The following is a 26,443-nucleotide window of genomic DNA, read 5'->3' as shown; positions in this document are numbered from 1 at the left end:
CACTGAAGCATGCTCTCTCTCATCTGGGGTCCAAGATGAGACAGGCTGATGGCTTTTCAAAGCTGGCAGGATATCTTGGGCAGAGAACTTACTGTTTCTGGGAAGGTGAGAAGCTACGGAGCAATGGATGGTGGCAGGAAAGAACAGTCTGCCCAGAGACCCTTTTATTCAACCAAACTTTAAGTTTCAAATTGTCATGTGCCTAGCTTCAAATGTTTGTGTTTGTAGCAGATGATGAGGGCCTGTTTCTTTGCATTTGAAACTCCAAAGATAGGACATTTCTATATTTTGACATTTTATTATCAAGCCAAAGAGTGGCTTATTGAGTAAAAAACTGAAAAATCTGATCTGAATTCTGATTTGTGGTGGCCAGGTCCTTGAACAAATCCAAGATATATCACCTCTTGCCTTGCTTTCTTTCCCCTGCTGCAAGGGGAGGTGAATGGGCAAGACAATGTATGAATGGTTTCTAGCGGCAGGAAGTGATCCAGGACTATTTCTGGAAAAGGAAGAAGCAGGGCTCTGAGGTTAGGGCTGGAAGGTTTTCTGGGTGGGGGGCGCCTTTGATCTTCAAGAGAAGTAAACCTCATTTCCAGAGCTTCCTCTAACTAGAGACAGCCTATTGACCTTTCAGGAGCATTCTTGTGGTGTGTGGAGAAGGTTACATGGAGCTTGCCTGGACCCAACTGGGAGGCCAATTTAGCCAAACAACTGGTTACACTTCTCTGCCCCCAGAAACTGAACAGAGAGCAATGCCATCAAATTGATTGTACCAACTGTGCTGAAAATCAAACATAAAATGAATGGTTTTCCCACGGCCCCTCTCCAGTCCTTCATATCACAGTGCCTACTCCTGTAGGGGTATGTGTTAATCCTCTTGTCTCTTCCTGAGGCAGACATGAGAGTCAGACTTTGACAAACTAGCAGTGGACTTGAGGTTTTTCAATAGAAGATCTTGTCACTTATTCAGGGAATATTTCCTGGCTGCCACGTGCCAGGTTCTCAGCTGAGCGTGGACAACACTCCCTTCTAGGAGGAGCTCTGGTGCTAAGCCATTCACTGGGCTCACTTGTCCCAAAGCCTCAGCTCTCACTTCCTTTCTATCTATGCATTACTATTATGTTATTTTCACTATGCAGTACTGAATTCAGCATATTCAGTACCACTGTGCAGTATGTTTCTTGCTGATTTATTATGGGACTCCTTGATCCTTGAACACTGCCTGGGAGGCCCAGGGAGTGCAGCCATCTACAGGCCATGAAGAAAAAGTAATTAAAGGACCACTCACTCAGTCACAGATGGTGAGAAGCAGCTTAAAGAAAGGAAGTGTTGAAGGATTTAATTGAAGAATTAATATTTCCTTTTTGGGTCTTAATTTTTTCTCAGATGAGGGAGCCAGCTCTTGTCCGTATGTCAGCTCTGCAGGGGTGGGGCCATGGGGATTTGCATTGATCTCTCTGTTTCTTTCCTTTCAGTATTCAAGGAGAAGCCTAAACATCCCCCCAGCAGAGCCCAGTCCTTGAGCTATGCCTTGGCATCCCCTGATGCTTCATACTTCAGTTCCATTGTCCGGCTCTTCAAAAACCTCAACTTTGTGCTGCTAGTCATCACCTACGGTAAGGTATCCATGTGTCCAGGAGTGTATTTAAATTGGGAATGTGAGAAAGAGATCTGATGTGTCTGTGTGTCTTACTTTTTCCAAATCCCAAATGTGTATGTAAAGCCATTCTCGGGGTCAACCAGAAGAGTCAGCTGTGCCTTAGGACCTTTGCATGTTCTGTAAAGTTCACCTAGAAAACCATTCCTTCCCATATCAGGTTGTTTGACAAATATCTGCTGATCCTTCAAGTCTCATCTGAGTGTCACTACTGTAAAAGTGACCTTTATCTCTTTTATTGTGCTGATCCTGGTACATCTTAACACCATTAAAAAAACAAACAAACAAACAAAAAAACCCCAACATTTCCAGGTCTGTCTTCCCCCTAGACTGTGAATGTCCCAAGAATGGGGATCTATCACTTTTCATCTTTATAGCTCCCTAGGAGCTATAAAGCCTGGACTGGACACTCTAACAGTTATTTAGTGAATGAATGAATGAATGAATGAATGAGTTCATATGAGTCTTGTAACCACTCTTCAACCAATGTTCTATCATCTTGTAACACTAACTGCTTTTTTACCTGAATGCACGACCCTCTTTCATTTTACTTTTTTGGCTTTTGGTAAGATACATTTACATATTTATGCTAGTATATTGGCTTACTTTCCCAACATGGTGTTTTCTGCAGCTTCTTTCCAGCCTTTAATAAGAATGTTGACCCAGATGAGGGCAAGGGCAGAGCCCTATCACATTCCAGTAAAGAGTGTCTTAACAGACCCACCTAGCTATATTGGTCTCCAGCCTACATTTGATCATTTAATCTACTAGTTAAGTTTATTTTTATTTTTTTTTTGAAGAATTTGTTTTACTTATTTTAGAGAGGGAGAGAGAGAGGGTACACAAGCCATGGGGGAAGAGCAGAGGGAGACGGAGAGCGGAAAGCAGATTCCCTGCTGAGTGTGGAGTCTGACACAGGGCTCAATCCTATGATCTCCAGATCATGACCCAAGCTGAAACCAAGAGTCAGAAACTCAACAAACTAAGCCATTCAGGTGGCAGGTAGTTTGTTTAAAATCAAGAGTCAACAGTTGTGTAACATGGTTAGTAACCATAAGAAGAAAAGAAATGAAGTTGGTTTGATATAACTTATGCTTGGTGAAACCCCAGTTGGCTAAACCTTGTTTTCTGTAGGTTCACAAACCTTTGTATTTTATAATAACAATAGCATTTATTACATGCCAAGACTTTTCATGTATGATTTTACTTACTTAACTCTCATCATGCCCATGTGAGGTAGGTACTATAGTTATCCCTGTTTAACAGATGAGAAAACTGAAAATCAAGACAGGTTAAGCAACTAGCTGAAGAACACACAGCTTTGAATTGGCAGAGCCAGGATTCAAATACAGTTTTATCTAACTCCAAAATACCTGTACCACTTTCAAGGATTGTGCCAGAGTTTCATGTTAGGCTTATCATGCTCCTTATCTAAATTAAAGTGTTTATCTGCTGAGGCTCTGGATAAGAGGTAGTATCATCCACAGTAAAGGGACACACCTAGTTTTCAGGCATTCACAGAAATAAGTGACCTCTCACCTGGAAAAGTGCTGAATGAGCAGATTAGTCTTCAAGGTCTCAGGTCTCCATTTCTCATTCTCTCCAGCTTTTCAGTTCTAAATATGTCTCTGCATGCACCCACAATATAAAGACAGGTTCCAATACTTAAGATGTCCAACTAAAGAAGTTATGTGAATTGCCCATCAGTACACTTGAGTGTCCCATTCAAGTGTAGATGGGAACAACCATTTAATGGGGATATTATGGAGAATATCAGGCTACATAGATGGATAAAGCTAGTAAAACTAGATGATCTTTGGAATTCCTTTCAGACTCAGGATTCTATGGCTCCAAGAACTTTCATTCTTCCTTGAGTTGAATATCTCAAGTTCATTGACCTTCGAACACCATAAATCTTATTGCATCTGACATCAGGGTATTTGAGGCCTACCTTGGGATTCTAGGGCAGATGAGTGCTTAATAAATATTTTCTATGGATAAGAATGATGACAGTGGTGATAACTGGGCAATGATCCCTTTATAGAGGCAGGGGAGCAAAGCAACTCCTCCTCTTCCCCTCTTGCATGGCTGGTTGCTTATATGGTCTTTAATTTGGCAGAGTGATTTTATTGCTGTACTTCTGAACATTCATCTGTTTGGTTAAATGATAACAAAGCAAATAAATAAGGAAGCACTTTTGGAGTGAGGACCTTGGATAATTTGTTCTTCCATAAAACAAGTACACTGGCAAACATTGTTAAAATCAAATTTTCAGAAGTCTTAAACAAAGGTTTGCAACAATCCAGGGGACATTTGTTCAAGAAAAAAAAAAAGGCTGAATAATGTCAAGAACAGTGAGCTTTGTGTTTTAACTTGCCCTATTCTGATCTGCCTTCTCCCAGTCTCTGTGGTAGCCTTGACAACCAGCAGCCTAGCAGCCATGGTGGTTGTGAAAAACGGCAGCCTCACAGCTATGATACTTGTGAAAACCAGCAGCCTCCCAGCGACCGGATGGGGCAAAAATAATTTTGGAGCTCCCCCAAAAGCCCCATTCCTAGGTCATTATTTGATATTTGACAGTTCCCTAGAAGAGCCCCCATTCAGAAGACCTGCTTTTATCTAACCTACTCAGAGCCTGCTCTGTGGGAAAAGCACTATTTCCAGGACATTTGTTGAAAACAATCACTGCTTACCATTGTAGCTGCCTAAGGTAGTAATATCAGTTGGGGTAAATGGGAAGCTGGCCAAAAGTCTTGAAACAAAAATCTAGAGACTGAGAAGGCCATAGGGCTTTGAAAAGCTCTGATATATTTTTAGGAATCTAGAAGTCCACATGCACATGACCAGGAGAGACCTGAGAAAGTGCTAAACTGTCACCTCTGGCTGGCCTCGAGGCTCTGCACAAGGAGGAAATGAAGGCTAAGGCAGAGTTAACATCTGCCTGCTGGAGCATTGAAGGAGAGCCTCAACCTGCACACAGAGAACACCCTTAGCAAAGGTGGAGACTTATTGGTTTAAGGTACTTAAGGAAATCTCTACCTAATCATTACCTCACCACTAACTGATGGAGTAGCAGCTTCAATGGCTACACATGACAAAGAACTTGACAAAATGAGTCCAGGAAAGTCACTAAACAAACAGCAGCAACAGCAACAAATTCTGGGGAGGGAAGAGAATCTCATTTCCAGAGTTGATATGGTATTTAAAATGTCCAAATTTCCCAAAAGATTATGAGACACGCAAAGAAATAGAAAAGTAGGACTCAGACACAAGGGGGAAAAAGCACTTAATGTTTCTTAATGTTTCTGAGGAGGCCCAGATGTTGGACATAATAAAGATTTTTTCCCCAGATTTTATTTATTTATTCATGAGAGACACACAGAGAGAGACAGAGACATAGGCGGAGGGAGAAACAGGCTCCATTGGGAGCCTGATGTGGGACTCGATTCCAGGTTCTCTGGGATCACGATCTGTGACCCTCAATCACTAAGCCACCCAGGTGCCCCATAATAAAGATTATGAATCAACAATATAAATATGTTCAAAGAACCAAAGAAACCATGCCAAAGAAACCAAAGAATGAAAAAATGGTGGAGAATAATGTCTTACCAAATAGAGAATGTCAATAAAGACAGGAATAAGAAAAAACCAAATAGAAATTCTGGAATTGAAAATAACACTAACTGCAATGAAAAACTCACAGGAGGGCTCAAAATTAGTTTGAGCTGGCAGCAGAAAGAATCAGTGAATTTGAAGATAGATTAAATGAAATTATCCTGAGGAATGGAAAAAATAAGGAATTAGGAAAAATAAGCAGAGCCCCTGAGATCTGTGGGAAACCATAAAGCAAACCAACATATGCATAATGGGAGTCCCAGAAGGTGAGGAGAGAAAGGATGGAAGTAAATTGTCATTTAAATTGCGATAGCACTAGCCAGAAAGATAATTTGCCTCTGAGCCTCTAGAAGCATTTGACTCCATTGTACAGATAGAATTTATTAATGTTTTTCAAAGGCCTGGGTTTATTCCAATGAGAGAGTTAAATTTATCTGATATTTGCATATATTTATTATAGTCAGAAAACTGCAAGCCTTTTTTCATGATAGATAATTGGGATTAGTGACAAAACTCTTGGCCAACAAGGAAATTATTTTTTGGCTTAATCATAGACTTGGAAAGAATTTTATTGAGCCATTACTGTGTGTCAGGTACCATGTTAAGTGCTTCACAGGCATGATCACATTTAATCTTCAAAACAATACCATGATGTAAGTTCTTAACTTACTCCATTTTATATACAAGGAAGCTGAGGCTCTTTTTAGTTCCTTGCTCACAACTGGACAGCTAGCAAGCAACAGAGCTTGAATTTAAACTTCTATCTGATGCCAAAGCCCATCTTCCTAACCAGCGTGCCACTTTTGCTTTCCCATGCAGAAAGGAACATCTTAGAGACAGAGACAGAAGTCTTTTAGCCCCACTTGTCTGAGTAGTCTTGGATCTACCTAGGGGAGTATATATTTCCTCAGATTTAGTCCTCCAGACCAGTTGCCTGGGAGTTGCCTTCTCCTAAGATGCAGATCTAGAGTTCTGGTGGGTTTTTGTTTTTGTTTTTGTTTTTGGTTTTTTTTGGTTTTTTTTTGCGCTTCATTTATAATTTATTAGCTCTTCCAGTGTTTCACAGTGATACAGGGGTTTCAATGATTAACACCAATGGGACAAAAGGTGGACCTACACAAATGTCTTGATTGAATCAGACTATTATTGATGGAATTTTTTGGTCTATCATAAGTAGTATTAGGCAACCTTCCATCCAGGCAATCTCATAGCTCACAGGGGGGGAATGTAAATGTCCTTAAAGCTGAACAATAGTAAGCCCGTGGTTTGATGATTACACTATCTCACACTGGTTATTAGTTATGGTGTGAGGGAGGCAGTAGGCTAGAAAGATTCCAACCAGCTGAAAGCAAGCAACTCCAAAAGAAATTCCTGCAACCACTCCCATTTCTGACTCTATAATGGTCATCATCTTTATAAAACAACCTTCATTGTTTACTTTATCTGCATCTCTCTGTGGAGAACAATTTTCAAGTTTACAGCAACTCTTGGGAAATCCTTTTACTGAGTAATAGTTAGTATCCCTTGGAGGGGATACTAATATTGTCTCTATAGTCGGTGACACCACAACAGTGTAATGTATTTTGAATCTTGTCTACTGCATCACTTCTATAATCTCCCGTAGAGTTATACTGCTTTAAAGTTTTTTCATAATTATTCTTAAAGCTTTTCCTAATCTCATGTCTGAAAACAAATCCTACGATGGCAGCGACCAATTCAACCAAAAAAATGAGAGTCAGAAACATTGCATACAGTTTTAGCATCCATGCAGAAGCTCGGCAGGTAGCAAAACAGCCAAAGGTGCCCAAAAGAATGATGACAGTGCCAGTGCCAATGAGCACAAAGGGGACATTGGTGGCCTTCTCATTTAAAAGGGAAAAATAATTATCTAGGCTCACCTTGCCCCAAATGCCAACGGCAAGAAGGATTACACCAGTGATCCAGAAGATGAAAGTGTAGATCAAGAGGACGCTCTTGAAACAAGTAATGACTGGTTTGGTCTGCAGTCTCCGAGACGGGGATCCCATGACTAGCCCACGACCCTGCCCCACCGCACCAGGTGCACGGAGCCGAGTTCTGGGGTTTTTGAAGCAGGGTCAACTTATATTGACCAGCCAACTTTGGGATTTGGAAACAATGGGGTCTTGACTTTAGCATGTCTCTCTAAGGCTAATAGGTCATGTAAGGGCAGTGTTTGGGACTCAGTCCAGCTAATAATCTCTGCTCTCTTCCAAATTAAATGTTTGCTCCAATTTACAAACAAAACAAAACCCTCTATAAATTCAACTAGATACTTTGAAGCCCTCTAGAATGTCCTCCATCCTTCCTGTAGTTTTAGGTTGGCTTTGAAGAAGGAAATGGTTCAAATTTTTTGTTATACCTATTATATGCATATTTTCCTCTGAATTATATGCACAAGAGCGTGTAGCTTGGATCAAGCAGATGATAGCATTTAATGGGCATGTTTGCTGGACATGGGTGAGCATGTCTGGGAGTAAGAGCCTTGAATGCTAGAGTGGTGAATCCAGAGTTGGCACATAAGGAATAAGGGGTCTGAGTTTTAATGTCAGCTCTGCCAATTACTGAGATACCTTCTTCACCCACCCTGTGCCCATGAAAAAGAATCTCAGAAAATAATCAAATTTGCTTCCCATTGGAGTACTCTGAGTTGAAATGAAAGCTTTTAAAGTAGTTGTAAATAGATCATGCATGAATCCATATGCTGCTGTGTTGGTAAACTTGCTGATTTTCTTTCATTCTTTCCTTGGTCTGAACTGGATTTCGCCAAGTAGGGAGTAGCTCCCATGTCACTGATGGGATGTCCAGTATTGTCTTCATAGTGGCTTTCAAAGTGCTTCTCCAAGCCGCTGAGTCAGCTGCCCAGAGCAGAGCCTGGTGAGGGCTTTGGAGGAATTTCAGGGACTTTTTCCTGTAGATCTCTGATCATACCCTCAGAGGTAGTTTTGAGAGATAAAATAGGGGGCTACCTAGCTTAATTTGAATTTCAGGTAAACAGCACATTCTTTTCAGCATAAACATGTCCCATGAAGTATTTAGGAGCATATTTATGCTAAAAAATTGTTACCTGAAATTCAAATGAAATTGAATATGTTTTTTTTGTTTGTTTGTTTTTCTCCTACATCTGGCAGCCCAACTTAGAGAGGAGTGGGTAGAGATGGGATTTGTGTTTGATGTTGCTGAAATATCACAGGTATAAGAAAATGCCTCCTCCTCTAGCAAAATACCCTCACTTCTCCAGGTCTGGCAATGCAGGAAGACCCAGGGCTGGAACCAGTTTCTCCATAGGTCTGCTAGAGTCTGGAGGCAGGGCAAGGCCTTAGGATGTGTATCACAGTGGTGCAGGTGGGATGGGGTAAGAGAATAACCTTTCTTTGGCTACCTTCTCCTTGACTCCTGTGGCCTTGTTTCACATGGTCTTCTCTGCTTCCTTATCATCAGTGGCACAATGATTGCCATGTTGAAAAAAGTGTTTTTAGAGATTGTCCTCAAAGGGAATACTTTTCCATGCTACCCCCCAGCCTTGCCTTCAGCTATGCTTCTAAATAATTTTCTAGTGTTGGCATCCAAACTCAGAAGATTATCACCTTCCCTTGGGGTTCTCAAGAGCTTTACTACTGCCCATCCCCCATGGGTTTAGGGAGGATGATTTATGGCCCCTCTCAGATCCTGCTTGAGAGTGAGCATAATATCCTTCTCATGATTCCTTGGAGCTTTGCTGAGATGAGGCTGGCCTTTTAAAACCAGCGTTTACAACAAGTTCAGGAACGACACGAGGGAAATGAACACAGTATCCAGAACCCAGAGATAGGATCTGAGATCACTGTTTCCCAAGCTTGCCTGATGATAGAATCCCCTGGGGTACTTGGTTGAGTATGTGCCTGGATTTCTCTCTGCCTTTCTTCTAGAAATTCAGATTCAGAAAGTCTGGATGAGGGCCTGGGAATATGCTCTTAAAAGGCATTCCAGGTAATTCTGGTTTGCAGCAGGGTTGAGCACCTCTAAAGTAGATGTGTTATGGGTCATTCTCATGGTCTTAAAGCCCCTTCCCATCCTAGTGGCCACCATGTTAACCCCAACACCTGGGAGCCTAGGCCTGGTCTTTGATCTTCCGGATTCCCAAGGCCATTTATTTCCAAACTAATGAATCTAAGAAATGATAGGGTTTTGTTGTTGTTTTTTAAGTAGGCTCAACACCCAATGTGGAGCCCAGTGCATGGCTGGAAATCAAGACCCTGAGATCAAGACCTGAGCTGAATACAAGATTGGGTGCTTAACTGACTGAGCCACTCTGGTCCCACTGTTGTTGTTTATAAAGATTTCATTCGTTCATTCATTCATTCATTCATTCATTCAAGATAGAAACAGAAGGAGAGCATGCATAGGAGCAACTGGGGAAAGGGGCAGAGGGGGAGGGAAAGGGACAAGGAGACTCCCTACTAAGCATGAAGCCCAATATGGGGCTCAATCTCATGACCTCGAGATCATGGCCTGAGCTGAAATCGAGTCTGATGCTCAACTGACTGAGCCACCCAGGCACCTGTTGTTAATTTTCAATTGCAGATTCCTAGCTCCATTTCAGGAGAATCAGTTTTAATAGACCCAGGGTAGAGCCCAGGAATCTCTTTCTTCTTTCTTTCTTTCTTTCTTTCTTTCTTTCTTTCTTTCTTTCTTTCTTTCTTTCTTTCTTTCTTCTTTCTTTCTTTCTTTCTTTCTTTCTTTCTTTCTTTCTCTTTCTTTCTTTCTTTCTTTCTTTCTTTCTTTCTTTCTTTCTTTCTTTCTTTCTTCTTTTTAGATTTTATTTATTCATTTGACACACACACACACACACACACACACACACACACATAGAACACAGGCAGAGGGAGTGGCAGGCAGAAGGAGTGGGAGAGGTAGGCTCCTGCTCAGCAGGGAGCCCAATGTGGGGCTCAATCCTAGGACTCTGGGCTCATGACCTGAGCCAAAGGCAGACGCTTAACTGACTGAGCCACCCAGATACCCCAGGAATCTGCATTTTTATGCTTTCTTTCACTTAACTTTGTGTCTCATTCCTCTGGGAATGTGATAAAGGGAGCAAGTGAACTGCATTTAGGCAACAGTGCATATGATAAAAATGACCTTGTGATAAAAATGACTATCTGGACTGGGGGACCTTTTCATATCTGGTAGGAGGCCATTCTTTGTGCTTCTCTGAGAATTATAACTCTTTTCACTGGCCTGTCCTGTCTGGGGCCTCTGGGCGCTATGCCTGTGGAGATCCTACAAGCAATAGTAGCTCCTGTGAGGTATTAAAGGAGGGTGGTTGCCATACTCACATTTCCCTGCACCTATGCCATCACCATGGGGCCAAAGAGGATGGCTTCTGGATGGCTCCATGGTCTGGGGTTCATGGAAGAAGAACTCCTGAGGCTGCCTTGCTCGAGAGTTGAGTCTTCTAAGTGTATCTAATGTCAAGTGTGTCAGTGATGGTCTTGTGAGCCCCCAAATTAGTTAAAATTCAAAAGACCTCTGGTAGGCATCATAAATGACTTCTGCATTTGTTTTTTATTTTTTAATTTTTTTAAAAGATTTTATTTATTCATGAGAGACACAGAGTGAGAGAGAGAGAGAGGCAGAGACACAGGCAGAGGGAGAAGCAGGCTCCATGCAGGGAGCCCGACGAGGGACTCCATCTTGGGTCTCCAGGATCACAGCCTGGGCCGAAGGTGGTGCTACACCACTGAGCCACCCGGGCTGCCCTGCATTTGTTTTTTAAACTCTGCATGCATTTTTCTCATCTATAAAATGGGGATGATAATATTACTTACCTTGCTATGAGGATTGTAAGGTACTTACAACAGTGTCTAATACTTAAGTATGTGCTGTTGCCATCTCCCTCCTCACCATCATCCTCTTCGTCATCCTCACCACCACCATCATCATCATCATTGCCATTGTTATTATGGATGGAGGGCAGGAGGGTCCTTTCTCCTTTGGGTCAGTTCCAATTTCAGCTACTAATTCATTGTATAGCTTTGGACCAATGGCCTCATGGATTCATACAGTAAATTTTAGATTCTTCATTTATTAGTTGGATAAATTAATGAGTTAGGAGAGTCAGCTCCCTACTCCTTAGGGTCCTTTCTGGTTTCAGATATAAGATTTTTTTTTTTAAAAATTTCTATTTATTTATTTGAAAGAGAGAGTGAGGAAGAAGAGATCACAAGCAGCGAGGAAGTGCCGAGGGAGAAGCAGACTCCCTGTTGAGCAGGGAGCCCGATGTGGGATTTGATCCCAGGACCCTGGGACCATGACTTGAGCTGAAGAGAGATGCTCAACTGTCTCAGCCACCCAGGCAGCCCAGATGTTAAGATTTTATGTTACATTGGATCTGAAGTGAGAGTGGACAGAGGAATGGGAAAAGAAAAGAGAAAGCGTCCACAGGAGGAGTGATGTTAGGGGTGAGGGGCCTGAGGCAATCTGGAGAGGGGACAGGTCATCAGAAGGAGATGGAAAGTGTCCAGCAGTTCTGCTGATCCTGTAGGTCAATAGGTCAATGCTTGAGAGGGAGGTAGACAGTTCTGACCTGGGAGTAATGCTTTCTAGGGCCTGTGTTTCCAGGGCAGGGCTAAGGGGATCAGAGGGCAGTGTGTATGGCTAATAAATGGTTAAAATGTTTATTTTGGAGTCTTTCTTTGACAGAAACTCTTTTCTGAGGACACCACTCACAATGGCAATGAGGATGAGGATTTCTGACCTCCCTACCTGGGAGCAGTTAGCAATGGCCCCAGCAGAAGGCTGCCCCTAATACTGTGTTTCTTCCTCCCTCTTTCAGGTCTGAACGCTGGTGCTTTTTATGCCTTATCCACTTTGCTGAATCGCATGGTGATTTTGCACTACCCGGTAAGGGGGTTCTCTGAGCATGCTGGGCCTGAAAAGAGTGAGATTTCTGTCCATCTCAGCAGGAGCTGGGGCAGTGATTAACTTTAGCTCCCCATCCCCAAGTTCTAGGTGGTGTGGTATGGTGGTATGCTTATGGGATTCGGAGGGAAATAGCCCTGGCTCTGGTGGCACTAAATTGTGTGACAAGCTGTTTAGCCTCTCTGAGCTCTTATTCTCCTTTCTGCAAGAGAAATGTAATTACTTTTGAAACATTCTTTTTTTTTTAAAGCTTTTTAAAAAAATTTTTTTATTTATTTATGATAGTCACAGAGAGAGAGAGAGAGGCAGAGACATAGGCAGAGGGAGAAGCAGGCTCCATGCACCGGGAGCCCGATGTGGGATTCGATCCCGGGTCTCCAGGATCACACCCTGGGCCAAAGGCAGGCGCTAAACCGCTGCACCACCCAGGGATCCCTGAAACATTCAGGGATTTTTTTTTTTTTTTTTAGGATAGAAAGTAAATAATACTATGTGTGTGTGTGTGTGTGTGTGTATTCATGTGTTATATGTATGTAAAGCCCATGACATGATGCCTAGCAATACAGTAGGTAAACGTGCGTACATATAGATCACATATGAAAGACTTAATTTGTAAAATAGGGGCAGAATTTAATTTTGAACTCTTAGTAGCTCAACTGTAAGCATTTCTTAAATGTTTCCAGAGCCCGTAAGAGCTGGATTCTGGAAGTGGGATACTGTGTGTCCTGGGGTCAGGAATACCAGGTCCAACCCTCTTTTGAAAGGACAAAGGTCTCATACTTTAGAAGTGGCAGGCCACTGTGGCTAAAGTGTTCCAATTTTGGAGTTTGATAGGTCTGAGTTCAGATCCTAGCTCTGCACTTACTAAATGCCTCATGACCTTGGGCTAGTAGGTTAATCCCACTGTGCCTTGGGGGTTTTCTCATGTGTAAAGTAGAGAATATTGATTTCTAAACTTACGGTGGGGAATTTTGAGAAGCAAATGAGATTATATAACTGTCATCTTCTTATTCCTTTTGGCACAGATAGCTCAAAAAAAACTAAGGGTGGAATATTTGGATATATGTATTTCAGTTTCCCCATTTGTCAAATGGGAATAATGGTAAATAAGATAAAAGTGTTGCTGTAAGGATTAAGTTAAAAAAAAAATCCACATCGAAGTAGGACTAGGAGAGTTTGGTTGACCCCAGCATCCAGGATTATGAGCATGCACACATCCAGGGTTATATTAGGTTGGGAGGAACAGTTATTCTAGGAGTTTCTCCCCACTGGCAACTTCTTAAAGGCCATCTTGCCGTGATATGTTCAGAGAACTGACTCTAATGGAGACTGAATTACTTGCCTTTGCCCCTTCACCTCATGGTGACTATGCTCTATCTGGTGACTTGTCCCATTCCTGGGTGATCGTTGGGGTTGTGGTTTTCCCAGGGGGAAGAAGTGAATGCTGGAAGAATCGGCCTGACCATCGTCATTGCAGGAATGCTTGGGGCTGTGATCTCAGGCATCTGGCTGGATAGGTCTAAAACCTACAAGTAAGTGACCTCCTCTTGGACTGAACTCACGTTTTGAACTCAAGCAATATGGCTCCAAAGGTTTGGGTGCAGCAGCTGGGAGTCTCAGTGGCCAAGTGGTCCACATTAATCTTCTCTAAGCCTCAGTTTCTCCATTTATAAAGTGAGGGAAATAGTACCCATTCCATGAGGATCTTGGTAAGATTAGAGATGGAGGACACAAGGCCTAGCACGAACATTCCCCCCGGCCCATGTAGTTTGTGAAAGGGACAGGTGAGGGAGAAATGAAAATGAAGGTAGAAAAATGCCAGCAGTTGGAAAGTTTATGAAAACCCCAAAGAATGGTGATGAGGAAGTGATCCTCTGCCCCATTCCCCAGTTTCCTGTTGGACCCCATGGGTAGACCAAGATGTCTGTGCTTGCTCTGGTTTACATTGTATCATCTTGCAACTGCTTATACCTCTTTCATAAATGTTGTGATGTACTTTGGGCCTGAATGCCCAATGTGTTTCCAGGAGCCCACAGCAGTCTTTCTAAGATTTTAGCATATGCCATGCTAATCCAGGATGCTTATTAAAAATAGATTCCTGGGCTCCACTATCATGGATGCCAATTCAGTAGGGGAAACTGCATTTGTAAAAAGCAAAAAGGCAAGCCACCCGGGTGCCTCAATTCAATAGCCAGGCTTGGAGAAAAGGCTCTGGAGAATGAAGACTCAACATCCTTCTCTTCCTGTTGCTTCTTTCCAGTGCTGTGCATGCAGTGTCTGGAGGCGACAGACAGTGGTGGACCTGTTCCCTGTCACACAGACTCGCTTCTGTGAGGCTCTGGTCAGACCAGGTCTCACTCTGGCTGCCCCAGATAAAGGGCAATTGAGGCCATCTCTGAGGATGTGGCCGCCTGGCTGAATACAATGTGGAGTCTGGCTTGGCTTAATGACTGCTGGTAGAGCTTGGCTGCCATCTCGTCTCTGCCATCTGTCAGTGGCTTGCTTCAGCCAGGCATGAGAGCAGTGAGGACTGGCCACCTCCAAGCCAGTGAACAGCAGTGTCCCTTTTTCCAGGGCTCGCTCTGTGGCTGGAGAAGGGAGGGATTGGAACATCAGCCTGGCTGGGCTGTGGGCAGCCAGATGACTTAGAAGAACTAGAAAATACAGTGATGAAAGGGCTGAGGGCACACTTGAGAATGTAGACGCCACTGTTTCCTAGTGTCACTGATGTCTGACCCCAGCAGTTAGCATGAGATGTCTTCCCTGGGCTAAGACCCGGGCAGAGAAAGGATGAGAGCTCTGTGATCTAGTCATTTTTGGTGTCAGTTTCCTTCTCCCTGAGGACAACTCCCAGACTTGTCCCATTTGGTTTGGAGGCTGGAAATTGGGTGGGTTATGTCTCTTTATTTGAGGCTGGGACTACATATAGTTTTTCTAAATGAGTCAGTGGTTTAAAATGAAGCTATGGTTAAGCAAATGTGGCAAAAGAGGAGCTTGTGTGGCCAACTTCTCCATGAAGTTGCCTTCTGTGGCGTGGGTGGGACTAGATGAAGGTACAGTAGAGGACAAGGAAGCTCCTCTACCCTCAATAGCTGCTTTGAAGCACCAAGTGGGATGGGCATCCTTTGTAGCCTCTGGCCTTGAGCTTTTCCAAAGACGCAACCCTGTAGTGTATCTGTGTGTATTAGTGTCCTAGATCCTGTATTGCAGCAGTAGAAAGAGCAGCATAGATTTCAAATCCCAGCTCTGCATTTACTCAATGGGTGACTCTGAATAAGTAACTTAACTGGTCTGAGCCTCAGTTTCCTCATTTGCAAAATTAAGGCTAGTTCTACATTTCTTGCAGGGCTTTTGCAAGGCTTGAGTGAAATAATAAATGCAGGTAGAGTGCTTAACAGAATTCCTGGCACCTAATAAATGCAGGATTCACTTGATTCAACCATAGTATATATCTGCTGGTGCCCCCACTGTGTTTCTGGCTTCAGGGGAGATGAGGGAAGGCTTTAAGCTTTCATTGCTGAGTCTTCATTTTGTGGCAGGAGGGCAGAGGGATGTGCAGAGCCTGCACCCTGTAATAAGCAGGACAGGGAGAGGAACACAGGTCCAGTTGCAGGAGTCAGGGCTGTTGCAGAGCGATGAGTGGGCAATATGGGAGAAGTGTGCGGAAGGACAGAGGTGGGATAAATACCCAACAGAAAGCAGCAGGTTGCTGATGGTCCCTCTGAGAGGACTGGCAAAGGGAAATGTAACAGGAAGTGGGCAGAGCATTCTCACTTTGGCTTTGGAGTTAAGCACTTAGTTCAGGATTGGAGAACATTCTTGCTTAATTTCTGCTGTCTGTAGTGGAGTAGTTCAGGTTTGGTGAAAAATCTGTGCCATTGGCACAGGAAAAACTCTGAGATGACAGAGAACCTAAAAGTCAGATCATTGCCCAGCATGGCCATGGGGTCTCAGGACACAGCAGACCAGCAGTTAGGTGGCTCCTGGGGTAGCCCCACATGCCACTGCTGCCTGACCATAGCTGCTGTTCGTTCTGTGGAGTGTTTTTGTTTTTGTGGAGGATGAGGAAAGAAGGGGGTTGTGCCCTTCTTTCTTGTGGTTCAGCTTGGTATTGCTGAGAGGTTCTGCAGGAGGAGAACTCATGCAGCAGGATGGTTTCCTACTCTCCTGGTCTTACCCTTTGTAGCACTGGCCACAGTGTAATTTAGTAACCATTTGTGTGATTACAGGTTCAGTGTCCATCAACCTCATGGACAGAAAGTTCTGTGAGACCAGATGTCCTGGCACGCAGTGGAGGGCTTGACACACAGCACATGCCCAATTGATATTTGTATAATGAATGAATGAATGAATGATCCTGTTATAGTTAGAAGTGTATGACTCAACTTCTTCGCCTCTGCTTGCAGGGAAACAACCCTGGTGGTCTACATCATGACTGTGGTGGGCATGGTGGTGTACACATTGACCTTGAACCTGGGACACCTGTGGGTAGTGTTCATCACCGCTGGCACGATGGGGTAAGTATTGCCTCTCATCTGTTTAACTGGGAAGCAGCATCCCTTGGCTCCTAGAGCTGCCGACATCCTTGGAAGCAACACTGATCCCTTTGTTGCCTTCTCATTGACCCCTGAAGATGTCAAAATTATAGCCAGAGGTCTTGTTTACTTGAAGCACTTCAAAAGGCTGCCTGGGGCTTCTGTGCCATTGGGATGGAGTCTGTCCTTCACAGACCTCAGGGAGGCTAGGAAATGTTTAGAGTCTTTAGTAGCTCTGCCTGGGACAGTGTGGGGTCAAAGAAAGTGCATAGGGCTGGGGATCAGGAAGTCTGGGTCCTAGTCTCGGTTCTGCTGCTGACCTTTAGATGACAGATGTGTCCCCTAATTGCACTAAAACCTTGGTTTCCTCATCTGGAAATGAAGATGAGGGTAGCATGCCTTGTAGAGTTGTTGCAAGGAGTGGGAGAGTCACAGGTGTGAAAGCAGCACGAAGTGTGGTGCAGATATAAGAAATTATAATTGGAATGCTCTGGACCAGTTGTACGAGAAAGCACAGGAAATGACACACCTTCCACAGGGGTCTCTGCTTAGCTTCCCATTCCAGTTATTGTCCTGTGGGCACTACACAAGTGTGTGTGTGTGAGAGAGACAGGGAGACAGAGACTTTCTCAACTGGCGACTCTCCAGAGGGAAAAAGGAGGGCTCTGAGCTCCTCCTTCCAAGCCTAGAGAGCATAGAGATGCTGTTCAGTGTCCAGGGACTTCCCACTCGCAACACATAGCCTGGGGACCCACGATGCAGAATTTCTCAGCTGCAGGCATCCCTAGCCCTTCTGCAAATGCTGACCCTGTTGTAACTGATTGCCAGACAGAAGAAGCAGGGGACCCCAGGGGCCTCCTGAGCAAGAAGCCTACATAGGAACTTCTTCCTGACTTGTAGGGGTATCTCTTTCTTGGGTGTGGCCACTTGGGGGGATGGCCTGATTATTCAAAGGCCTTGAATGTCTTGATGACAAGAAACAAAACAGGAACAGGAGTTCTAAGGGAGAAGGCGAGGTGGGCTCCTTCACCTTCTTGTTCTTGAAGTTCTCCATCACCTTGTTTCTGTGATCTGGCCTTCAGCTTCTTCATGACTGGCTACCTCCCGCTGGGATTTGAGTTTGCTGTGGAGCTGACATACCCAGAATCAGAAGGCATGTCGTCTGGCCTTCTGAACGTGTCTGCCCAGGTAGGGCTCTTTATTTGGTGGTGGCCCCAAAACAGTGGCTCTCTGTTCCCTACTTGACTTGGCCTACTTGCAGGCATTGTATCATGGCAGCTCAGTTATCCCATGGGCTAGTTGGCCAGGTCCCTTGTTTCCAGTCTTCTCTGTACCTCTCCAGGTATTCGGAATCATCTTCACCATCTCCCAGGGCCAGATTATTGACAACTATGGAACCATGCCTGGGAACATCTTTCTCTGTGTGTTCCTCACCCTTGGAGCAGCCCTCACTGGTGAGTTGGGGTCTCAAGACAAGATGATTCTCAGGCTACTCATGGGCTTAGGCTGTTGGCGATTTGAGAGCCTTAGTGTTTTGATTGATCCTACAGATCGGGGACGTACATGCAGAGGCGCAGAGGGGAAGGCTTGTTAGGAAATGTGTTTGAGAGGCAGTAGTGTGTTTTGGGGGAATGAGCCTGGGATTTGGTGCCAAAAGACTCTTGTTTGCATCCCAGAATGTGACACTGACCTCCATAGCTGTTTGACATAGGACAAGTGGACCAACTTCTGGAAGGCTCACTTCCTAAATCTATAAAATGGGAGTTGTTGTGAGGATTAGAGCAATGTGTGCAAAAACTCCCTAGCAAGTATAAGTGATCTGTAAATGAAGGCCAATGTCATCATTGCCTTCTGCCTGTCAGGAACATCAGTGATCCGAGGCTTTGTCAAGTTGGCGAGTGGAACCTCTGTCTCTCTGGAATATCTAGAGTAGATCTGAGATACCTGTGACCCTTATAAAATGAGGGCTCCTCCTCTTGGGTGAGCTTGAACATCGGTCTGCTTATTGATTCTATCTTTGTTGTTCTTTCTCAATCTCTTGACCTCAGCATTCATTAGGGCAGATCTTCGGAGGCAGAAAGCAAACAAAGAAACTCCTGAGAATGTGAGTATGTGAAAGCTTGCTGGGCTGAGAGCTGGGTCCCAGGCTTTGTTTGAGTATGTGGCAGCATGGGTGGGCCCAGGGGGCTCCCAGAGTGGACTGGTCCTCTGGAGGCTGTGAGACCAGCTCCACTCGCATAAACATAGCACCCAAGCATTTCCTTGGTGGGTGTTCAGCATGGCTTTTGTGCTGCTCTTTCCCGGACTCTTTCTGCTTCCTTCCCTTCTCCTGGCCTCCCTGCTGTGGTCCCCAGAGTACATCACTGTTGTCACAGTCTACTGAGCAGCACCCACTCCTTGGATCCTGAGACAAGTCCTGAGACCCTGGTTCCACTGCTCTCAGCTTGGGGTCAGTGGCTGGAAAGGTGGGAGCCTACCTTGACTACAGTGGTGCTGGCCACAAGGCAGTGGCTCTCCTGGGCATGTTACAGTCCTTTAGGCAGTGCCATGGGGATGGAGGGATGGAGCCAGTGCATTTCTTTAAGTCTTTAAAAGTGCAAGTCAGGGAGTAGGAGCTGATGGTGGTAGAAGGGGGAGGACCAGGAGTATGATTTAGAATGGAAGAGGGTTTCCCTATCTGCTCTCATCAACTGGGAAGTATTTTTTTTTAAGATTTTATTTATTTATTCATGAGAGATAGAGACAGAGAGAGGGGGAGAGAGAGAGAGAGAGAGAGAGAGAGAGGCAGAGACACAGTCAGAGGGAGAAGCAGGCTCCATGCAGGGGCCCGATGTGGGACTCGATGTTGGGACTCCAATCCTGGGACTCTGGAATCACGTCCTGAGCCAAAGGCCACCCAGATGTGCCAGCTGGGAAGTATTTTAACCAAAATGTTAGGTATCAAATCTGAGCCAGGATGAAAGCAATTTCAAATCTGAGGAGGAAAAGTGGTAGTATATTACTTAAAAAACAAACAAACCACCGAAATCTGTTATAGAGGTAACACGGGTTCTTTGTAGGAAAACTAAAAAATATATTTTTTACATTTTATACAGAAAAGTATACGAAATTTAAAAATAATCCTGTAACATCATCACCTGCAGATGAAATAGTTTTTTTGCAATTACTATGTGACTCTATATACATACAATATGCACGCATATATATATCCATATATACTTACATATGGATATGTAAATATTTTTATTTTTTATTTTTATTTTTATTTTTATTTTTATTTTTTTGTAAATATTTTTAAAATGAAAATGGAAATCTTCTATCTCCTTTTTTTACTTGTTGTGAACACCTTATCAGGTCATTATTCTTTTACAACATACTTCTAATTATGGCAGGGCATTAAGGTTGTTTTCAATCATTATAAACAATATTGATTAATGTCCTAGAAGCTGAATCTTTGTGCGTGTTCTCAAGCACAGTATTTCCTTGAGAAATGGATCAGCGGTCATGCATATTTTTAAGATCTTGATATGTATTGCTAAACTGTTGTCTAGAAAGGTATTATCAATCCTATCAATTTATATTGCTGTAGCAGTGGAGGAGTGCCAACCCTGAGGATTTATTGTTTTGGAGAACTTTGCCAATTTTCTAAGGCAAAAACGGTATCTGAAAGAGTATATTTACTATCATAAGGACACATGTTGGGAGACAGATGATAAGCTTTAGTTTATTATTTGTCTTCTGATATCATACTCTGGAGTTGTCAGGCTGCCCCAGGTAGCATGTGGAGGGAGGAACCTGGCACAGGAAATTCAGCAGGGAGACAGGGAAAGCCTTCGAGCAGAAATGCTATCCTCTAGACTGGTGTGAGGACCATGGCATTAGCGCCATGGTGATGGGCTCTCACCTGGGCCATGTACAAGGAAACATAATGGTTTGGAACATATAGTGAGCTTGAGAAAAAGGTACCCGTAATGGAACAGGAGTGGTTTCTTGTGAGGAGGTTTCAATTTGCAATGTGACAAATTGTGTCAAGGGGTATAAGATTTTGCTGTTTACTTTGTAATCTGTGTTTATGTTGGCAGATATAGGCAAACAGGAAGAAAGAAAAGGTCATCTATAATCCAGGCACCTGGAGATAACCTAGTAACATTGTAGCCCATAGTTCAGGGCTCTTTTCTATGGGTCTCCTGGAGCAGGTGGGGTTCCTAATCAGTTTGTTTACTTAACAGTAGTTTGACAACCTTTCCACAGTCATTCTACTACCTTGGATCTACATATATGTATGTCCATTTCCTCTTATTTAATATTTAGGTTGTTCCAATATTTCACTATTCCTGCAGCCGTATCTTGGTGCACAGGATTAATCAAGGTTGGAGTTGTTGGCTCAGTCATCTTCTGTATGGAGTGTTGGAAATAGCATGGAGTAGCAGCAGGAGACAAATCCGGGGATGGTGCTCCACAGTCTGTGTCCCCAGATCACTCACTGTGTGTCTTCGAACCTCACTTGCAGCTGGGGAGGCTTATTGTTGTGGGAAGGTCAGGATCCTGGTGGGCTGACACCAGGGAAGCCAGGGCTGTCATGGAGCATCCCTCCACTGGAGCCAGGGCTGTCACGGAGCATCCCTCCACACATCCCATGGCAGTCAGCGTTGAGGCCTGGCCACTGGCACATAAATTCATTCTCAGAGCTAGGTGAAGACAGGGCCCCCAATAGATGTGGCCAGAGCTGATCTTTTGAATTAATGATTGAAATCGTTCAAAATGATTTGAATCATTTTGGTAAAAAGAAACAATGTTTAGCTTGGCTTTAATGACTAATCTAGATGCTGAAAATCTTGTTTGGGGTTCCATTTTTCTTCCAGTTGGTGGTTCTTGGCCAGACAGTGGATGTACTTCTGCCCTCACTAATCTGTGTTTCTGGTTATGCTTTCAAGGTGATGGCTTTGGAGGGGGGCCGGTGTGTGTGGAGGGAGGCATGTGTGTGCACATGTGTGTTAGCAACAAGAGAGAGGCTGCCTGATTGACTTAAGCAGGCTGCTCATGGACTGAATGAAGGCTACTCATGGCTGAGGCTGACCTGGTGCCAACAAACTGGCAAGAATGAGAATGGGCAGGTTGGGTTTCTACAGCTGTTGTACTGCCGTGGACTAGCCCTGAGACAGTTGGTGGGGGAGAAGCACCATTTGTCCAGTTGGCATGGGTCTGTAGATGTTCCTTTAGCTCTCAAGTGGTGATGGAGCAGTACAGTGCCAAGGCCTTCCCGCTAACTAGATGAGTGCTTGAGGTAAGGAGCAAAGCACAGCATACACCTAGGGGCCCCCACAGGATCATTTCGAGGCCATATTTAATTCTAGACCCACCTAAACAAGTGTGACTCAGAGGACCCTTCTAATCCTGGGCCATCTTTCCCTGAGAAAGTCAAAGCCGAACTGACGCAAAGTCTTCTCCTCTAGGCATAAAGTATATATACATATTTTTAGCCACTGTGTTCATATGCATCTTGCCTTTATAAAAATCCTCTTTGTGGCATCCATTCCACGCACACTATAATAATATTCATCATCCTGGGGGCTGCCTCCAAAGGCAGGTAGTCCGAAATTCTGGGGAAGTTGTAGACCTGGCACTTTGGATAGCTACTTGATGATCAGTCCAGGTAATTTTTAGGCTGTCATTATGAATGGGGAGGGAGAGTGGGCTCTGCTTCTGTTTCAGTCCCGAGAGGGAGGCTAAATAGTGGCACTTGGAGTGAGGTGGTTTGGGGTGGCCGTGGTGTCACAGAGAGCTGGACTTTCTGGCTTTTCTCTGATGCTGTGATAGTGTGAATGTGTTTAAAGGGCACACTGGCTGAGGCTGGTTGCTGCTTTGCTACTTCCCTTCATTTGCTCTTGGGGCTGCTGAGCGGCCTGTGGCTCTTGATTTTCCCATTGATTATAGTCACGGACAGGCAGCTGTCCGAACCCGGGGTGGAGTACCTCACCTCTTCACCCAGAGGGCTGCCTGCTTGTTTTGCCTTGCAGAAACTCCAGGAAGAGGAAGAGGAGGAGGAAGAGAGTAATACCAGCAAAGCACCCACCACTGTGTCTGAGAATCTCTGAGAGCAAAAGGTGGTGGTGACTCAGGGACCATGGAAAGCACTCCCCACCTCTTCCTTCAGCGCTCACTGCCCGCACACCGGTCTTCACTGGAGCAGCTTTGGGAGGGATCCGGCTGGAATATTTGTGGCTTGGATGGCAGTGCCTCTGCCTTCTGGAGCCCACTCAAGAGCTTGCATGGTCTATTTAGGGAGGATGGCACCTTTCACCAAATGCACACTAGATACCTGCCCCCTCCCCCTTGTAGGTTGCGGGAGCTGGTGTTGGGAGAGGCTGCTGGAGAATGGTGGTACCATGTCTTCCCCCTTCACCTCGATCCTGCCAGGAGAGAGCCTGCAAAATTATCATGGAAAGAAAGCTTATTCAGGATATTAACTTTTTCTAGTATCTAAGACCCTTAGAAGCCCAGTTCTAAGGAGAGGCAGCTACTCTGGATGAGGGTGATTTGGGGGTCATCCATACTGGCTGCTTATGTTCTGTGGGTGGAAAAGCACCATCAGGAAACACTGCATCAGAACCAACCCATCAGGACTTGGCCTTGCTTCTCCTGCCCTAAGGTTGGGGTCTGTTTCCAAACCCTTTCCTAAGAGCTGATCAAACCAAACATCAATAAACTTGACAGAGACTTTCCTGTGGCCGTGAAGGAGAAATCCACTTGGGAGAGTGAACTACGTAGGTGTGTGAGGGCACTTGGGAAGGCCCGAATTTGGTAGCTTGATTTGGGGATGGGAAAGTTCTTTTCTGCAAAATCTCTGCCCAGGACTTCTGTGCATGTCATAGTCACCTGATGCCTTCACATGGATACTGCCTTGAGAAACTCTGCCATTGGCCTTAGTGCTTGCTTTCTTCAAAGGGAGGGAAATCCCTGCCAATGTCCTGTAACCTTTTTTTTTTTTTTTTTGTCCTGTAACCTTTACTGAAAACTAACCTTGTTTCATTCTACCCTGAGAAATTCACAGATGCTTCTGAGATGAGAGGAAAGGAGCAGAAGGAAAGGTGGCCCTTGAAATGGGAATTGAGTCTACTTGAATTATGTGCATCCTGCCTCCGGAGGGGATAGTATTTGCATCTCCTCATCCCCCCCTCTCTCCATCCCCTTCCAGCAATGATCTTTTAACAGATATTGTAAATTTAAAGGCATTCCCTTTAAACCAACTCAGGGTGACCTCCTGTCTTGTCTGGCCTGCTGTCTGGTTCTACTCACAGGCTGGGGTAGTGTCCCCTGAAAATAAGACATTTTAGTAATTTATCCTGTGGATTGAGCAGCTGTGATCATGACCATGGTGCTGTTTGGCTGTGACCACTGCCCAGGCTTGGCATTTGGGAGCAGCCTGGGTTGGCAGCAGAGCCAGGTGCTTGGACCACTGCCAGAGGGGAGGCGTGTGTGTGTGTGTGTGTATGTGTGTGTGCGCACGCGTGTGTGTACAGACATTTAATATGTTCTGTATGTAATAGAAGTTCACACTTGGTGGAGGGATTGAGTGGGGAGTGGAAGAGAGGTGGAGACAAAGCATGCCTTACTTTCTGGTAAGGAGAAAGGTGTTTACTCTTCAGCTCCTTAAAGCTTTTTAACAAAATGTTTACCAGATTATTCATTCCTTTATAAACATAATTTGTATTTTCTATTTGTAATACCAGATGTTTTAAGACAATAAAAGATTCTCCAAGTGGTCTTGTCATTAGGTGGGGGCAGAGGTGTCTCTTGGGGCAGTCCTGAGATTCTCACTCATTTCTGGGGCCTGGGACGACGGTGCAGGAGGGGACTGGGGCCAGTGGAGCAGCTTCTGTGGCCTGCTGCAGAGGCGGGTCCTCTGTTTACACAGATGTTACCATCCCAGTAGGCTACACTTTAAAGACAAGGCTGTAAAAGTGAACATTGGCCTATGTGGTGCTTTCCAACTCCCCACCCAGCATGTGACCCTGCCTGCCTTTTGTGCTATGTACACACGCACACAGTCCACCCAGGGTGACCGCTCATAAGAGAGCCCGCTGTTGTTTCTGGCTCAGCCTCAAAGTGTGGCTGAAGTGTTTGTTCTATGACTGCACCGTCCTGCCTGGCCAGAGTCCATGCTTTCGGCATTGGCCATTCTGTTACCGTTTCTTCTGAGCTGTCCTACCCACTGCCACTTCTCCCTTCCCAGTTGTGGTTTACCTGATGTTGCTTGGACATGCAGCTGCTACCAGATTTCTATCCTAGAAAATGCACTGTGCCTGTGGCATTCTGGCACCATTATCTGTCAGTAGTTCTTAGCTGGAGAGAGACCTTACAGATTCTACTTTAAATCATCTTGAAAGGAAGCCAGCCTGGCTATTAAAGAAACAGAATACTCATAACATCTTCTACTCTAAGTCATCTCTTTAGATCTTTGGGTCTTAGCTTTGCTTTTCTGGAATTCCATTTCTATAATGTGTGCTTAGAGGATCCAAATCCAAATCATGTGTGCTTTTATTCACTTTCTTAGGTGGGCTCCATGTGGCTCTATACTCACATGCTAAACTCTGTAAGGTCACTGCTTTTCTTACTACCTCCTGACAAGAGTTGGTGAGCGAGGGAAAATCAGTACCACTGAGCTATTTTTCTAGATGTAGTGTTGTGCGAGTGTCTGGCATGGTATTGCTGCAACCACTTCTGGCACCGTAAAGGAATCCTGCCTGAGGATGAAGCCAACATGGGAGGGCAGAGCTGGGTCCTGATCCAATCATTCCTAAAGCCTGTAATCCCCCTAGTTTTTCAGTTTTGTGAGCCACTGTTATCTTTATTGTTAAAGCTAGTTTAAGATGATTTTGTTTCTTTTACCTAAAGAACCTTAACTCATAATTTCCAAATGCACTTCAGTATCCCCAACTTCAAGCTTCCGGTCGTGCCCTTGCAGGTCCCCTGCCTCCTTTCCTGACCTCTTACCTCTCACTTCCTAACTTCACTGTGTGAAGCATAGTCGAACAAGTTGGCTCCTGCCTTCTAGATGCTGCTCCCTCAACCCTAAATGACTGCCTCACATATGAAGACACCTGAGGCCTGGGCATTCAAGGCTCAGCTCAGCTCCTAACTCCTCAGGGAGGCCTTTGCTGATAATCTAAATCATCCACCCCCTACCTTCTTGATCACAATACCCTGTTTTCCGGAGTTCTTATTGTCTGAAGTTGTTCTTTCACGGGCTGCTCTGCTGTTTCCTTGATTACAGTGTTAGGGCCACAGGAACAAGGACATTGCCTGGGTTGTCATTTCTCTTTCCCAAGTGTCTGGCAGGGAGTTAAATGTTCAATAAATACTTGGTGGAAATAATGAATGGGTTCCTGGGTCTACACACTGTGTGTGGGCCCAGCCAGTAAGGAGCCCCTCAGAGTTGTCTTTGGAGGGCAACTATCTGCTCCAGTCCTTTATCTTGGGGATTCACATTCTCCTTTCCATGGTCAGGCAGCTGTTTCTTCTGTGCTGTTTTCTGCCTTTGCTTTGTCAAGAATTTCTTTCTTCCTTAGGAAGAAAACAAGAAAAAGCTCCTGACTGTTCAGTTGTGAACTCAGAATCTTGAAGGTGGGGAAGGAGAGACAGGTTGGACTTCAGGAGAAATGAACAAGTGACAAGAAGGGCCAGAGGCAGTCAGCCATTCCTGGGTCCTTGAGCTGTC

The 26,443-nt window shown here is 44.6% G+C and overlaps 2 protein-coding genes across 3 annotated transcripts in view; one reads left to right on the top strand and one right to left on the bottom strand.

Moving 5' to 3' along the window:
• FLVCR2 (FLVCR heme transporter 2) overlaps positions 1-24,496 on the top strand; it is a 52,529-nt gene extending 28,033 nt beyond the window's left edge. Inside the window, exons 3-10 of one of the 2 annotated variants that reach the window (XM_041758923.1) lie at positions 1,476-1,616; positions 12,105-12,172; positions 13,619-13,722; positions 16,597-16,707; positions 17,808-17,913; positions 18,068-18,179; positions 18,774-18,833; positions 22,743-24,496. In XM_041758923.1, the coding sequence (XP_041614857.1) occupies positions 1,476-1,616; positions 12,105-12,172; positions 13,619-13,722; positions 16,597-16,707; positions 17,808-17,913; positions 18,068-18,179; positions 18,774-18,833; positions 22,743-22,780 (740 nt within the window). In that variant the 3' untranslated portion in view covers positions 22,781-24,496. The remainder of the gene's footprint in view (positions 1-1,475; positions 1,617-12,104; positions 12,173-13,618; positions 13,723-16,596; positions 16,708-17,807; positions 17,914-18,067; positions 18,180-18,773; positions 18,834-22,742) is intronic. The other variant, XM_041758922.1, reaches the window with a different exon arrangement.
• Positions 6,301-7,499, bottom strand: LOC121493198 (tetraspanin-6-like). The gene is given in 2 exon segments (XM_041758925.1): positions 6,301-6,815; positions 6,817-7,499. Coding segments are annotated over 2 exon segments (753 nt in total). The 5' UTR covers positions 7,300-7,499; the 3' UTR covers positions 6,301-6,545.
• Positions 24,497-26,443: the final 1,947 nt, after the last annotated feature.

The sequence above is a fragment of the Vulpes lagopus genome, chromosome 6 (assembly GCF_018345385.1).
Source record: "Vulpes lagopus strain Blue_001 chromosome 6, ASM1834538v1, whole genome shotgun sequence".
Taxonomy (NCBI): Eukaryota; Metazoa; Chordata; class Mammalia; order Carnivora; family Canidae; genus Vulpes; species Vulpes lagopus.
Note: the sequence above shows the minus strand (reverse complement) of the source record. Positions and strands in the feature narration are given on the sequence as shown.